General features: G+C 51.9%; 5 protein-coding genes across 5 annotated transcripts; 2 read left to right on the top strand and 3 right to left on the bottom strand.

Annotated features, from left to right (window-relative positions):
• Window positions 1-686: 686 nt before the first annotated feature.
• On the top strand, window positions 687-1,798 carry J4E87_005153 (uncharacterized protein; the record flags this gene model as incomplete). Its single annotated transcript, XM_049376769.1, has 3 exons — window positions 687-928; window positions 983-1,597; window positions 1,651-1,798. The coding sequence occupies 3 exons, from the start codon at window positions 687-689 to the stop codon at window positions 1,796-1,798; spliced, it is 1,005 nt and encodes a 334-aa protein (XP_049233625.1).
• Window positions 1,799-3,142: 1,344 nt separating this feature from the next.
• On the top strand, window positions 3,143-4,872 carry J4E87_005152 (uncharacterized protein; the record flags this gene model as incomplete). The annotated part of the gene is made up of 5 exons (XM_049376768.1): window positions 3,143-3,466; window positions 3,550-3,802; window positions 3,895-4,046; window positions 4,099-4,455; window positions 4,531-4,872. 5 exons carry the CDS (start codon window positions 3,143-3,145, stop codon window positions 4,870-4,872), a joined length of 1,428 nt encoding a protein of 475 aa, XP_049233624.1.
• Window positions 4,873-6,292: 1,420 nt separating this feature from the next.
• On the bottom strand, window positions 6,293-7,363 carry J4E87_005151 (uncharacterized protein; the record flags this gene model as incomplete). The annotated part of the gene is made up of 1 exon (XM_049376767.1): window positions 6,293-7,363. One exon carries the CDS (start codon window positions 7,361-7,363, stop codon window positions 6,293-6,295), a length of 1,071 nt encoding a protein of 356 aa, XP_049233623.1.
• Window positions 7,364-9,057: 1,694 nt separating this feature from the next.
• J4E87_005150 (uncharacterized protein) lies at window positions 9,058-9,900 on the bottom strand (the record flags this gene model as incomplete). The annotated part of the gene is made up of 2 exons (XM_049376766.1): window positions 9,058-9,485; window positions 9,561-9,900. The coding sequence occupies 2 exons, from the start codon at window positions 9,898-9,900 to the stop codon at window positions 9,058-9,060; spliced, it is 768 nt and encodes a 255-aa protein (XP_049233622.1).
• Window positions 9,901-10,600: 700 nt separating this feature from the next.
• On the bottom strand, window positions 10,601-12,597 carry J4E87_005149 (uncharacterized protein; the record flags this gene model as incomplete). The annotated part of the gene is made up of 4 exons (XM_049376765.1): window positions 10,601-11,194; window positions 11,499-11,865; window positions 11,913-12,093; window positions 12,147-12,597. 4 exons carry the CDS (start codon window positions 12,595-12,597, stop codon window positions 10,601-10,603), a joined length of 1,593 nt encoding a protein of 530 aa, XP_049233621.1.
• Between the last annotated feature and the right edge of the window lie 753 nt (window positions 12,598-13,350).

Here is a 13,350-nt window from a genome sequence, read left to right as displayed (position 1 = left end):
GAGGAGGCCGACTGCTTCAAGCCTCAGATGGTGAGCCACCTCACGGATCCGGTCGGAAAGTCAGAATACCGCCATTAATCGCCATGCACTATTACGGTACCCAGGTTTTCTCGAGGGCGGCTCTACTGCCTCCGCGCAGGCGTTGGCACTTGTAGGGTTTCATGATAGCCGTTTCGCGTCGCAGGGCCCCGGACCTGCTACATCACATGCCGGCACCACGAGCCCCATCGCTACAAGCCGGGCTTCCTCAGCGGTTGCTACACTGCTAGCGAGCAGTTCCTGGACGATCAATGGGTCGATTTGCCAAGCTTTGAAGCTTGTAGGGTCACGGATCCAGTATGGAGGCCAGTGCGCCAGCGGGAGGCAGTCGTCCGCCACATGGTCAACATCCGTACTCCGAATTTTAAGATGGCGTCTCAGATGGTGCCCAGGAGTTGCAGCTGCTTGTATAAGGTCCATTGGCCGCCCACCTTGTTTCCATACTCGTTTTCAGTTGGATCATCAACGAGCTTCTTCTACCTTCCTACCTAATAATCAACCACATTCCTTACGGTTTACCTTCTTTCAGTCCCTGGTTGGACTTTAGACAATTTTTAATAATCGAATTCAAAGCAAGTCTTTGCTGGCGGTCTCTCTTTACGAACTTGTCTACTCGAAAACAATCCAACAAACCTAATTCAACCAACATGCCTAGCGTATCAACCATCCTCAAGGGCCTCGTTGCCCTGGCGCCTCTCGTGGCTGCCGCCCCCGCAAACTACGCCCGTCAAGAGATGGCTTCCATGTCGAGCGCTGCCGCTTCTGCCACCTCCTCTGCGCCGGCTGCCATCACTGAGACCGCTGGAGGTAGCGAGGCTGCCGCCGCATCACCGGCTGCAGCTGCACCGGCCGCAGCAGGAATGTTGAGCGATGTCGACATCCTCAACTTGTAAGTAGCTTTGGATCAACGATCACAATGAGCTGGATCTAACAGTCACTGCAGCGCCCTGACCGCCGAGCATCTCGAATCGGAATACTACAAGCAGGGTTTCGCCAAGTTCTCCATGTCCGACTTCATGGCTCTCGGTCTGAGTGAAGGTCAGGTCAAGTCCCTCATGGGTGTTGGACAGACTGAGGCCACCCACGTCACTACTCTCCAATCCGCCATTGCAGGAGCCGGCGCAAAGCCCGTCGAGCCATGCCAATACAACTTCGACGCCGCCCTTACCAGCGCCGACTCCATGGTCAAGACTGCCCGTGTCCTTGAGGCCGTCGGTGTCTCTGCTTACCTCGGTGCCGCTCCTCTCGTCAACTCCTCCGACATCCTCTCCGCCGCTGGTTCCATCGTCACTGTCGAGGCCCGTCACCAGGCTTTCATCCGTATCGCATCCGGTGCCGAGCCCGTCCCCGCTGCTTTCGACACTGCTCTCCAGCCCCGCGCCGTCTTCACCCTCGCCGCTCAGTTCATCAAGTCCTGCCCCGAAGGCTCCAACCTCAACATCCAGGCCTTCCCTGCCATCGCTCTCCAGAACCCCGAGAAGGCTACCGTTGGCCAGAACTTGAAGCTTGCCGACCCCGCTCAGCCTGCCGGTGCCTCTTTCTGCGCTTTCGTCGGACCGTAAGTCACTCCACACACTCCTTTACAATGATTCACAATCTAACATCTCACAGTGGCGGCAACCAATTCACCAAGATCGCCGATGGCAACTGCATGGTTCCCCAGGGCCTCCAGGGAGAAGTCTACATGATGATCACCAAGAGCGAGTCCGTTGCCGATGCCGAGGTCCTTGCCGGTCCCTCCGTCATCCAGCCCTCATAGACGTCTTCACCCACATGACGAGACGAACTTTCAGAACGCATTGTCTTTCCCATTTCATCATCATCATTTCCAAAAAGAGAAAAGACAGGGGCTGAACGACCAAGGGGCCAGTGGGCGAGCGAGCAGAAGCATTACAGGAGCGAAAGGGCGCGACTGTCGAAAGCGAGTATGTGTATATGGACGATTTACCTTTCCTCACAGTCGTTGAAATACAAGCGTTGATCTCAAGAACGGTTTTTTCCCTATTCATTTTCTTTCCTTTTCAGCATGTGGCCAGTGGTGGGCAGTTGTAGAGAGACAGAGAGCACGAGAGAAGAGACAACAGGATACCCCCAGCATGGAGGATGGCATGGTAACGGGTGAGCGTCGATTCCGCGAATCAGCTCAGAAATGGAGGTAATAATAGCAGGTATAGCATGAAATGAGAACGATTAACGATTTTCACATCTGGAACTGCGGTTGATACAAGTGACATGTCACAGTTTTTGCGACGTGTATTGCGACGTAGAGTGACGCGACTAAGTTGTCTTGCGACTGTGACTGTATTGGTTTCAGCGTCCTCGCATTTTGTCGACGCTTTGGGTTTGGTGCGATGTCTTATTCGGGTTTGAGTTGGTCCGTAACAATGTGATTAATAACACGCCGTGACATTCGAACACATGTGTCTATTTGCGAAGGTGCGGTGTCATACTCCATCTCTTCGTCAGGTTCCTAGGCTTTAGTTATGGCCATAGTTGTATTGTAATGATTTCGAGATGCCTAGCGGCGGTTTACTCACGGAAAGTTCGCACCTTCCGAAGATCAACCGTCCCCTTCCCTTTTTGGCCACCCGGGCAGTTCGATCCACTAGCCACCTCGTTGCTGATTAGCCGTATGTCGGACCGGCTGCAAAGTGTGGGGATCCCACCCATTCCCCGCCTTGTGCGCGTGTGCTAGAGAACGTCGGCGGTGGCTAAAAAAGATATCGTCTCGATGGAGTGGTTGCTCGCAGTTTTCCGCTGCTTTGAGTCATAGTTGCGAGACTGCGAGGTTATGGGCCTGAAGTTGCGATTGGGGATATAAAGGCCTCGTCGAGTGGTTGTTGTCTTGTCGTGCGCCCTTCTTGGTATTGAGGTTGTTGAGCTTGAAGGTAGAAAACGTCATACCTGCCTTTGGAGGATTTGGGTTAAGCTCGTATCTGCGCGTATCTCGTCAGCCCTTTTTACTTTTACCGCTACTCTTGGCTTTATATCCCTCTGACTCCAAAGCTTCGACATCGAACTTCCTCTTTATCCACACCGTTCCCTTGGAATGACAGTAGGTCGCAACTAGTCTGTCAACCGTCGCCATCCCAACAACCCAAAAATGGCGCTGCACCACCAAAACGGCAACTCATCAACCTGCCTCGAGCAGCCCATCGAACTCCAAGACGTATCGAGCTATATCTCCAAACCTCAAGATGCACAGATCGCTAGTTCGAGCAGTACAGGCGGCCTGCGACTCTCAGACACAAAAGGTGCTCGGGAAAGCGATCCGATAGAGAATCTGCCGTCGCCAACGACACAAGCGCCAGCCAAATTGGAACGATGGAACCATCCGCGATCGAATTTATTCAAGACTATGGCGGCGTTTTGGAGTTTTGTCGTTATGGGGAGTAATGATGCGGCGTACGGTGCTTTGATTCCTTATGTAAGTCAACGTCGTTCTTCTGAATGTAGAAGTCGCGACTCTTGAGAAGGGGGAAAGAAGCGCGTGCTAATGAACGATTTCAGTTGCAAGAATACTACGGCCTGACTTTCGTCGTCATCTCGCTAGTGTTTTTGTCCCCACTTGTCGGCTACACAGCTTCCGCGTTATTGAACAATAGCATTCATCTCAAGTTTGGCCAGAGAGGCGTTGCGGTTATAGCGCCGACGTGCCATCTCATCGCGTATATCGTTATTGCGGTGCACCCTCCGTATCCGGTGCTTGTTATTATCTTCATGTTGGCTGGGTTCGGGAATGGACTTGCTGATGCGGCGTGGAGTGAGTATTCTAATCTCTTCTTCTCTGCTCCCATAAAAGAGAAGGTGAAGAACAGAAAGACAGAACATTTCGACTGACAATACAACGCACAGATGCCTGGATCGGCAACATGGCGAACCCAAACGAAGTTCTCGGTTTCCTCCACGCCTTCTACGGCGTAGGCGCCGTGCTATCCCCCTTAATAGCAACGACTATGATCACAAAAGGAAGCAGACTACCCTGGTACACCTTCTACTACGTCATGGTACTGTCCCCTCCCTCATCCCTCCTCATTCCCCCATCTCTAACACCTTTAGATCGCAATGGCAGCCATCGAACTCGCAACCTCAACAACAGCCTTCTGGCGCGAAACCGGCGCCGCCTTCCGCGCAGCCAACCCGCGCACCAGCGGCACGAAAGACAACCGCATGAAGGAAGCGCTTATCCGTCTGCCCCACGCACGCGTCACGTGGCTGTGCGCACTCTTCCTACTCGGATACGTGGGTATTGAAGTTGCGCTAGGTGGCTGGATTGTCAAGTTCATGCTTGAAGTGAGGGATGGAGAGGAGTTTGCGAGTGGCATGGTGGCGACGGGGTTTTGGATGGGGATTACGGTGGGGAGGATTGTGCTCGGGTTTGTTACGCCGAGGTTGGGGGAGAAGTTGGCTATTACTGTGAGTTTGTTTCTGGTTTCTCCATTCCTTCCTCCCTTCTTTCTTGTCTGACATGCACTAACTCGGATGCATCAGATCTACCTCCCCCTCACAATGGCCCTCGAACTCATCTTCTGGCTCGTACCCCAATTCTATGTCTCGGCCGTCGCCGTAGCCCTGCAGGGCTTCTTTCTCGGTCCCTTGTTCCCGGCTGTAGTCGTCGCAGCTACGAAGCTACTACCGCGCCACTTGCACGTCGGTGCTATTGGCTTCGCGGCGGCTTTCGGCGGAAGTGGCGCTGCCATCTTCCCTTTCGCAGTTGGAGCTATCGCACAAGCCAAGGGTGTACAGGTACTACAGCCGATTATTCTGGCGCTGTTGGGCGTGATTCTACTGCTTTGGTTGGGTCTACCGAGGATCCATAAGAAGGAGGAGTGAGATATTTGAGGGTGTTGGGAAGATTGTAGGCTCTAGATTTGTTTGCTGTGTGACGGAATTGGGATATGCAAGGAAGCTACTGACACGCTTTGCGAAATGGATAATTTCGGCCATCCTCGAACCAACAATTCCATACCCGCCAAAGCTTAGCTTGGTTTACCACCCCACACTCTTCCTCTCGGTCTTCTCCGCCCCTCCCTTTATCAACTTACCCTCCTTCACCACCGCACCAATTTCCATCACACCTACCAATTGCCCAGGTATCAGCACTCGACGTCCCACACTCCCTACATATACACATATGAGAGACTTACCAGTCGAACGGCCCACCCTATGCATAGCTTTGTCCCATAGGTGGTCTATCGCATCGACCAGGGAATCCGTCTCGGTACTTTGCTCAACAAGCCTCCAGCTATTCCCGGATGTAGTTGGTGTGACGGCGAATAGTTTCGCAGTGTGGAGGGTAGTAGATGTTACTGACCTAAGGGCTGTGTGCATCTCGGCACGTGCTTTCCTTGCGGTGAAGATGACCTTGTAGCAAGTAGTGTTGTTGGAGCTTTCTGTGATGAGAAGAGGTGCGACTTCTAGTAGTTGAAAATCTGTTAGCTGGTCGGTTTCTGGTTCCCGAAATGCCTCATGCTTCCTTCTTTCGTTCCACCTGGGGCAGACCTGAGGAACGTGTCAATGATACTCCCGGTGTACGTACCGATGATCCATCCCTTGACTGCTTCAGCGAATTGAAGTTGCTCCAGCTTATCTAGTCCTGCTGCTTTCGAGCTATTGAACGCGTGACTATGTTTCGTCACCACATTGATCGTCGGCAGTGGCGCTTGTGTCTCAGGGAAGAGGCGTATCGATGGTTTCTTGATGGCGTATTTTGGCGGGGGCGCCGGTTCTCTGCTGGCATTGTTGCTTGCGGAGGTAGAAGTTTCGGAAGAGGAGGAAGGTATGGATGTGCTTTTGATAATTAGGTCATTGATGCGGGCTTTTAGGTCGGCGATTTGCGGGATAAACATGATTGGATTGATTAGAGTGGTTCTGTAGTGAGTTGGAAGGTTCCGGTACGAGATTTAACGTGGAAGAAGGCTGAGAGGAAACATGTGGGTATCTGAGAGTAATAACATGGCGAACGTGGGAAACGTGGCAAGTGTCATGGGTAGCGAGGGCATGTGAGGGATGGTGCGCTGGATGCTCTTGCTCTTGCTCTCAATACGATGGAAGGTACAGGGTGCGGACCAGCCACTGGATCAAGATCTGGACATTAGGTTGATGCATTATGAATTCACAAGGGGAAACTATATTCTACACCTTCGGAGAAGCGACTTTATTACAACTTGACCGTTCTACCTGCCACTCTCTGATTTCCAAGACTACAAGATCGGGCTCTCTTCAACTTATGGTTATTGTTTAGCCCTCGCTTCTAGTACGAAGCCACCTCCGCCTTATCTTTCTCTCCCTCGATCGTACCCTCCCTCTCTTCAAAAGCCTTGGCTAAACCCTTAGCCTTCTCCTGTGCAATCTGCATTCCTGCACCTGCGGCAGCTTTGAGTCCATCCGCCATGGAAATCGCAACCTGCTTCATCATGACCATAGTATCACCGCCTGCAAACACACCTCTGACACTGGTCTCGTTGAACATTGCGTTTGCGATCTTGATGTGTCCGCCCATCGCTGGATCCACTGTCTCGACGCCAAGCTGCTCGATGAGATGTTGCGCGCGATTGACCGTAATAGGTCTGTGAACGAGGAAACCGAGAGTAACTGGTTCTCCAGTCTCAAAATGGATTGTGACGCCATCTATGTGACTTGGGCCGTTGTTCACCATGCGAACGATCTTCCGCTCGTCGAGCGTTGCACCGAAAGCCTTTGCGAGCTTCAAAGCGTCTTGCATTGGCGCTTCCTTCTTGATGGGTCCGTTGGTAAACAAGGTAATTGAGACAGGTTCGAGAGGGACTGCCATTTGGACCATATGTGCGTATCCTGGATTATCGAAATCCAGTATGCCGACTGCACTCCCTCTTTGCTCGTAGCCATCGCAAGCTAGACATTGGTATATGTGGTCTGGCCAGTTCTCCTTGTAACCTTGAACGTCGGGAAGGATATCCTTCGAACCAGTGGCCAGGATGATCTTCTTGCCCTCGTACGAGTGGCCTTCACTGTCCTTGACTTCGAAGCCATCGTACAAGTCCTTCTGATCTGGCAACGACAGTTGTTTCTTCGATGCATAGGTGATTGTAGCGGATTGAAACCATACGCTATCGTATCGGGATTCGATCTGTTCACGGGCTATGCGGCCGAACTCTCTGGGATTGAAGTGGTCGCGTGACGCTACAGTATGCATGTGCGTGACACCTTCGTTGCGATACTGTTGGTTGTCGAATACGAGGGCTTTGGTGCGTGTTCTTGCGCAAGTGAGCGCCGCATTAAGTCCTGCAGGACCTGAGCCGATGATGAGTACGTCGAATATCTGGGGTCGAGATCGGAGCGCCATCTTGATGAGGCTTCAATATGTTGCTGTGGAGGCAAATGTATAGGGAGAAAAGGTGTCCTGAGTATCTGGGTATGACTGTAAAAGACGATGTGAGCTTGCGGTGGGTGTTGTGTTTGAGATCAGTCGAACTTGCCTGCTTTATACACCACGAACACCAGCTCCGCGGCATAAAGCTCCGATGCATAACGCTCCGATACAATTTCGTTGTCCAACATGCTCACCATCAAGGTACAGACTGTTTGGAAATATGCAAAGAAGGGACTGTGTGGCGCATAGTATCTTAGGTAAAGTCCCCGATCAATATTAGAGGGGTAGTGACGGAATGTCTCCGAGAAAGTTTCCGGATTGAATCCAGCAAGCTCACCTCTCCGAAATTCCATACCCTACTTAGTATCATGTCTTTGCTTCACTGTATAGTCTGTGTGAGCACGCCGTGGTTATGATAACCCGTGGATAGCGCCTGTGGTGGGGAGGAAATGTCCAGGAAACCCACAGGTCGTCAAGTCTCCCTGATTTGGCGTATCGCGCCCTGCTACAGCGCCATTCTCAAAATCTAATTCCAGTATCTCATGTTTGATGAGCTGATGCAGTCAGACTGTACGATGTTGTGGTGTGGTTATGAAAGGTGAGGACGCGACTGCTCCGAAGGCGCCGTTGCTGCACCACGCTAGTATGAACCCTACATTGGCAGGATAACTACGCCAGATCCAATACATCTAACATCTGGGGATCACGCATGAGGAATATATATATCATAGGCTCTCATATGCAGCGAATAGTGCTAGTTATCACGACTGAAGATACATCCGCAGCAAATAACAACGAGAACGTTACTACGATTTATGTCCTCGTCTCTACCATTCATCGTTTGCTTGATCATCATATTCATCCGAGTCTGGACTATACTCCCTTTCAGTATACTCCCGAATAGTACCTCCCTCTCGCTCAGCTACGTTAAAGTTAGTCCGCTCCATTAGGTATCGCAATTGTTTGGATGTATGGCAACAACTTACCTATCACTTCCTCAAATCTGACCATGGCCCCACCGAGGAAGTTCTCCATCGCCTTCAGATGTGTGCAACAATTCTTTTCACCTTCCGCAACCAAATGCCATTTGCTGCAACCAGAATCTAGGTACACTAGCGCTCTTGTGGAGTAAATAGCCCGTCTTTCGCCCTTGTCGTCGACAACGGTCTTTGCACCAGTCAAGACTTCGAAATGGTGGTAATTGGGATAGTCGTGGCTAAATATGGCAGTAATGTGTCCTGTATAGACGTCAACTGTCCTGTTCCGTTTGTGTTTACTTCGCATAAAAGGCCGTTCATTACTCACGAATCGCTTCAGCTCGCAATGCGGCGATGAGCTGGCAGTTTTGAAGCTGTTCCGAGACGCTTTCTTCAGGCGCAGTCATGATCTTCAGTAGAATTGATAATAGATTCTGTCCAACAAACCGAAGCTGATTTTGTTACCATGTCAACTCTGAGATGTTTGCCCAAGTATGCCACTATTTCATTGTTGACTATGGGCTTTTCTTCTGGAAGAGCCAAGTCGAAACCGGCAAGTACTATACACGAAAGATGTAGACCATTCGCATCTGCATGAGCGTTCATGTGCATCGACTATGCCCTCATGTAGAATCCAGACAGCCTAAGTACCCATCTAAGAGGTCCTCAATTCCGACATATGCCACGGCATTATATCCTCGTCTCTCCATATCCAAGAGACATTACGCCGTGTTCGAATGGTATCGCCTCGTCTGCTGATTGCATCGGTCCGCCCCATGTCACCACACCCCTCCCGTCCACCGAATATGAGCCTCCAACCTGCCATCTACATGCGCCTTCTCCAACCAGTTGGCCCCAAACACCCTCATTCTTCCTGAGCATGACCTGGTTGTAGCCATTCCTGGGATGCAGAACATGACCCCAAGTAGCTATGCCCAGACCCCATAGCGCGTATAATTCCCGGTCTTGGTCTACAATCACGTCTACATTCCAGGCCCCACCGAGTTTCTTGACCCATTCTGTGGTTGCAGCAGGTGTGCAGTGCGATATTGCGACGAAGTGGATGGAAGTGTGCTTGTTCGCTAGGGTTCGGAGCGTGAGGAAGAGTTTCTCTGAGACTGTTGGAGCTATTAGTAAATGTACGATTTCCACCGTTGCATCCGAATACAGCCTCTGGAATGATGATTACTCACAAGGGCATCCGCAAAACCTCAGGAACAGCAGTATAGTCGGCCGTCCATCGGCTGTAGGAAATTGTAACTTGGGATGGCTTTGTGCGCGGTCTCCTATGTTTGGTGGCTTGCGCACCGGGTTCTGCGGTGGTGGAGGTGTCGTCCAAGATTGTAGGGCTTTTGGTACACCCCATTGTACGTTTGCGAATGGGTTGGCGAAACCTGTGTCTCCTCCCTCGGCGCCATTTGTGTTCCCCTTCTTCGTGTTGCCATTCCCAAACAAGCCGTCGGTTTTTGGTAGCGATACACCGCCCAGTCCGGCTTTTCGGAGGGCTATCTTTGTCCCTAGAGAACTGAACATGTTTGCTGATGTCGTTCAGCGGTCGTAATTCGGATATATCGATCTGGGGCCGATCTAGATTTCCGCACGATTGTGTAAGGGCTATGCTAGATTGTGAAAGAGCGGTGCAAGTATTAATTAACCGGTGGCGGAAGCAGACAGAAGGCACTGTGGAATGAAAGAGATGTGCAGGAGAAGTCTCGGTTGTGCTGACATAGTGCTGATCATGTAGCCACGACGCGTCGCGGACCTTGCAGCTGAAACGAAGGGCGTGGCACGGACGGTTGGGGGACGCGGAGCGAAACAAAGCGGCTACCGGATTTCGACTTCTGGTGGTACACAGCAGGTTCCATCCTTTGCGACTCGATATGAGAATGAATAAGATGATAGTAACAACTATTATTACCAAGGTACAATAATGCCCAGGAGGCACGCTGTCACGTGTGAGTACGCTAATACACATATGGGTAGCGCGGGGTGGGGATTAACTCTAGAGCTCCATTGATCGGCTCGCACATTCAACCATCAATGTACGCGTACCAAATGCATCGCTATCTAACTACAAGTCTAAAGGCGGTATCATCGTAAGCGGTAGTGACAGCAACACGCGTCGGGTATCCTATCGTACAGACGCCCCATATCTCCACCAACGCCATTTCCATCCCGCTAAACCCTCAGTACTATTACATTGCACCAACCACGGTGCCACAAAGTGCGGCGCTCATCGCTTGTATGCAAAAATTGTCCTGCATTCGAGCAGAGTTTGGCGCTTTACACACTCCTGGACAATCTCTTCGTCTTCCCACCACCATTTCGGTTCGTCTTGAGCGTCGTCTACGAAGCTGCCCCATATGTCCTTCCAGAAGGCCCGGCCGATGATCATGGAAAGCTCTTCGTTCACATTGGCGGTATCCGAGTCGATAGCGCACGGTAGCGTCATGCTCTGGTCGTCTTCCTGAACGAGCATCTCGAACCCGGCAGCTGTCAGCCAACTGGGGACCAGCGAACATGGCTTTGAGCATCTGAAGTCTCGCTCCAGATTGACGGAGAGTCTGTCCTCGATCCAGGTTCGCATCAATGGACCGGTAGTCTTGCGTACCGGGGCAGCATCCATGATCCTGATCTCTAGGAAACCACCGGTAGCGAGCAGCTTGTGACATTCGGTGAACAGTTCCGGTAATATCGCAGAGGGTACCAGCGATGGCAACGTCGATGCTCTTATATGCGAGAAGTAGTCCTCTGGGTAAGGCAGTGGAACGGCACCAAACTTGCGCACCGTCAAGTAGGATACGTTGCCCGGTAACTGAACACGTCGCTGGGGTTTGGTAGTGAGGAAGTGCACTGTTTGGGACGGATGCATTGCCGACAGTTGGTATACCTCAGCTGACATCGACCGTTAGAGATTGCACAGCAGTGTAACGCAAGGGCACAACATGGACTTACAGAGATTACCGTAGAGTTCAAGGATCCTCCCGGTGTTACATTCGGGCTTCGGCAGGGTCCGTTCCCGACCCAAATTCTGCATTTGGAACCCCGTCAACAGCCACAATTGTTTCTCGAGGACCAACTGTTTTTACCATTAGCAAAGGTCTGTGCATAGTTATAACGATGACACGTACCTCCTCATCAACGTCTCCGCCTGTGCTCCACTGCCAATCTTCCTTCAGTCGGTCCAGGATGACCTTGGGACCGGCTCCCTCCATCCTCCGGATAAACCGTGTAAAACGGCCGAGGTCCGGTGTGGTATTCTGGGCGACTGCAACCTTCTTAGGGGTCGAACGCGACTGCAACTGCATTTCCGAAGGTACCCCTCGTGGAGTGAGACATTGCCATTGCGAGAGAGGCTTGCAGGAGACTTCGGAATTTGCGCCACCGCTCGCTTTTGAGACATGCTTAGCGTCTTCGTGGCCTTTCTCCTGGAAGCTGTCATGCAGCTCGAGTGCTTCAACTTTGGGCATTGCTTCGGTTTCAGCTGGCTGTGGCCACCTACAGACAATAAGCATAAGACCGACGTTGGTGGAAACATTACTTACCCGCTGTCAACCCTCTTCGCTCCTGGCATTGACATTGGTGGGGCATTTCTATCTTCAGGGGTCTCGGAACTGGCACGAGTTCTGCTCGTAACAAAAGATCTAGGACTGACGCGGCTTGCTTGCGTTGCGTCATCGCTGCTGTCAACTACCGGCGGAGTCCTCACCGAGCGCTTGCGGTCATCTGGAATATGTCTTCAGCACATGATTGTGGTACGCTGATGCTTAATGACTTACGTGAGACGCGCGATCTCGTGGAGTCTGTCTTTCGAGAGGACTTTTCACCTTCCAGCTCCGGTACTTCATCTTGTTGCGGATGCAGAGAATCACCAGATGGAAGTTTCGCAGGAATAGTGCCTGTGTATGTCCAGCTAGGGTGCAGCGCGGGATCCTTGAGCTTGTGCGTGCGGGTCAAGTCCAACTCGGCTGGCACGGTCTTCGCGTTTCTCTGAGAATCTGTGGTTTGTCCGGTTGATGGTCGTAGTATCCTGGGTTTTATACTCTTTGCTTTCTTCAGGCCTGAAGACCACCATTGCTCACGGTCGGTAGAGCCAGAGTTTGCGGAACTAGTGGACGTTCGTGAAGTATGGATGGAGTTTGACCTGATGGATCGCTCTTTGGTCTTTCGCTCCCTCCGCGCTCCAACAGACTCCGCCTCTTGATCCAGTGGTAAGTCGGTTGCGAACATGTTTGATCACAGTGGCGAGTCTAGCGGAGTGCAGCGGGGCCACTATAAGTCGATCTTTCAAGGGGTGGGAGCGAATGATCGACTGAAGGCTATCCAGCACTCAAGGCTAGCCGCACCTCTCGACGGAAAAGTAGTCAAGTACCTGGGTGGAGGGTGTCGCAACCGCAAAGCGAGTTACGCAACGGTCCCATGTTTCCGCGGCATCGAAACGCTGTCGCACCACTCGGACCGTGGCGTTATTGACCTTTTTAGGACTACTATCAGGGCTTCCCTAATCCGAACTCATGCGCTAGTGCCCTGCCGTGCTTCCTCCACGGCGCAAAACCACTAAGCGCACCGTGAGCTTTCGGGTTGTCGACCATACTGCTGGGGAAAGATACACCTACACGTGGTATGAGCGTGCAAAGCAACGCCTCTTCCATTCGGTTCTTCCCCGAAAAAGCAAATACTCGGGTTGTACAGCAATTGCGACTGGCTGGCTTATCGGGCTCACTTTTCCAACTTTCGGTGTCTCCGCCCAAGGTTTTGCAGAACCGCTTGTGGCTGGATACGATTCGCACATGCCAACATGACGGCTGCTAGGTTGAATAACCGATATGATGCCGCCGACCTTGACTTGCACCCGCGGGCTACGAATTGCAAACCCAACTAGGCCGGCGATCACAGCTGATCCCTCTGATCAGTGCCGTAGGAACAAGGGCGGACACCGGTGCCATGGACAAAATCAGCTGCAAGGCCGCTGAACCGCCAGGG

Source organism: Alternaria ethzedia, assembly GCF_023757985.1.
Source record: "Alternaria ethzedia strain BMP 0044 chromosome Unknown scaffold_10, whole genome shotgun sequence".
Lineage (NCBI taxonomy): Eukaryota > Fungi > Ascomycota > Dothideomycetes > Pleosporales > Pleosporaceae > Alternaria > Alternaria ethzedia.
The sequence above is the reverse complement of the archived record's forward strand: the minus strand, read 5'-3'. Positions and strand labels throughout refer to the sequence as shown.